Source organism: Telopea speciosissima, chromosome 5 (genome assembly GCF_018873765.1).
Source record: "Telopea speciosissima isolate NSW1024214 ecotype Mountain lineage chromosome 5, Tspe_v1, whole genome shotgun sequence".
In the NCBI taxonomy this organism is placed as follows: Eukaryota; Viridiplantae; Streptophyta; class Magnoliopsida; order Proteales; family Proteaceae; genus Telopea; species Telopea speciosissima.
This window is the reverse complement of record NC_057920.1, coordinates 22,565,784-22,567,560: the sequence shown is the minus strand read 5'-3', so window position 1 is coordinate 22,567,560 and position 1,777 is coordinate 22,565,784. Positions and strand designations below refer to the sequence as shown.

General features: G+C 39.4%; 1 protein-coding gene across 2 annotated transcripts; it reads left to right on the top strand.

The window, feature by feature from the left end:
* Positions 1-339: 339 nt before the first annotated feature.
* Positions 340-1,567, top strand: LOC122662086 (cytokinin riboside 5'-monophosphate phosphoribohydrolase LOG5-like). Of its 2 annotated transcripts, XM_043857645.1 has the most exons (7): positions 340-472; positions 565-662; positions 752-782; positions 856-955; positions 1,052-1,122; positions 1,200-1,343; positions 1,465-1,567. In XM_043857645.1, the coding sequence occupies exons 1-7, from the start codon at positions 359-361 to the stop codon at positions 1,561-1,563; spliced, it is 657 nt and encodes a 218-aa protein (XP_043713580.1). In that variant the 5' UTR covers positions 340-358; the 3' UTR covers positions 1,564-1,567. The 2 variants fall into 2 exon arrangements, with proteins under 2 accessions (XP_043713580.1, XP_043713579.1); XM_043857644.1 differs by having other exon boundaries at positions 856-1,122.
* The last annotated feature ends 210 nt before the right edge of the window (positions 1,568-1,777 follow it).

Here is a 1,777-nt window from a genome sequence, read left to right as displayed (position 1 = left end):
TTTTTAATTTTTGTTGTAATAGGAAGCTTGAGTGGTGACTGGTGAGTGATGAGTGATGACAGTTATTTAACTTATTTGACCTGTATCTACTTTCTCTCTCTATAAAAAGATTTGAAAAGTTGAGTTTTGCAGGAAGGAGGGAGGAAGGATACGTTTCATTATCTTCGATCATTTTACGTAAGAGAGAAGAATCCTCTCAAGTCCTTCACCTGTGTAGTCTGTTCCCTTTTTGTCTCACTTCATATCACTCTCAACTGGAGTGTTCGACCTTTTCTATTTATTCCTGAAATCAATAGTAGCTAAGAAACAGAGATTCACAAGGGACACAGATTTGAGAAAGGGAAGGAAGAAATCAGAAATGGAGACCAAAGTGGTGAAGTCGAGGTTCAAACGGGTCTGTGTCTTTTGTGGGAGTAGTACTGGCAATAGGAACTGCTATCGAGATGCTGCCCTCGAATTAGGCGAAGAGCTTGTGAGTTGTGATTTCGTACTTCCATTTTTGGTTTCTTTGTCTTTCCCCATTCTCCCTGATTCTGACCCGTTTTATGTTGGGATTCTGTGAAGGTTTCACGGAGACTGAATCTTGTTTATGGTGGTGGGAGTGTTGGGTTGATGGGCTTAGTCTCTCAAGCTGTACACCATGGGGGCGGCCATGTTCTTGGGTAGAATCGCAGTCATTCCTATGCTCTGCTTTTCAATTCTTTGCCTCTACCTTGTTTATTAATTGGTTTTTTTTTTTTTTTGGTTTCAGGATCATTCCCAAGACTCTCATGTGTAAAGAGGTCTGCAATTTCACCTGGGTTTTCTCTTCTGTTGTTGTCATCTAAATGTTGGGTTTTTTTCCCCTTTAATCAGATAACTGGAGAAACAGTGGGGGAGGTGAAACCTGTAGCCGACATGCACCAAAGGAAAGCAGAGATGGCCCGCCATTCTGATTGTTTTATTGCCTTACCAGGTTCCTCTGTCTTCAACACCAGAAAGCAAAATATATATACCATAAAAAGAACAATTTTTCTAACTTCTCCCTTTCCTCATTATAAATGTTGGACAGGTGGGTATGGAACCCTTGAAGAGCTGCTGGAGGTGATAACCTGGGCTCAACTTGGCATCCATGACAAGCCTGTAAGCCATGATCATTGGATACCTTACTCTGTAAACTAAAGTTGGATCATCACTTAAAAAAAAATCCTTTTCTGCAGGTGGGTTTGCTGAATGTGGATGGATACTACAATTACCTACTCACCTTCATCGATAAAGCAGTAGATGATGGTTTCATAAAGCCTTGTCAGAGGCAGATAATCGTCTCTGCTCCAACCGCAAAGGAACTTGTTCAGAAACTTGAGGTGGGTCTTCAGTTCTTGCTTGGAAAAGTTACTGAAAATAGAAATGGGAATCTGAACTCTTGAATATAGGATGAATTGTTTTCCGAATGATAGATTGATATATTTTTTGTTGTTTGATTAGGATTATGTGCCTGTGCACGATGGAGTAGTAGCAAAGGCGAGGTGGGAGGTTGAGCAGGTGGAGTTTAATGTGTCCCTGAAGGCTGAGGTTGCTCTCTAGTTAGAGAAAATTGCAGGAAAAAAATAGAGCTAGGGAAGAAATTGGTCTTTTAACATTTTATCTTTGTGCTCTATATCCTTTTGAGATTTTAATTTTCTTTTTCTTTTTCTTTTTCTTCTTCTTCTTTTTTGTTTGGTAAAGCATTGTATATGATTTGATACTGAAATCGGGCTAACAAAGTAAAGAAGAAAGGGAAAAAGAAATTGAAACTCTT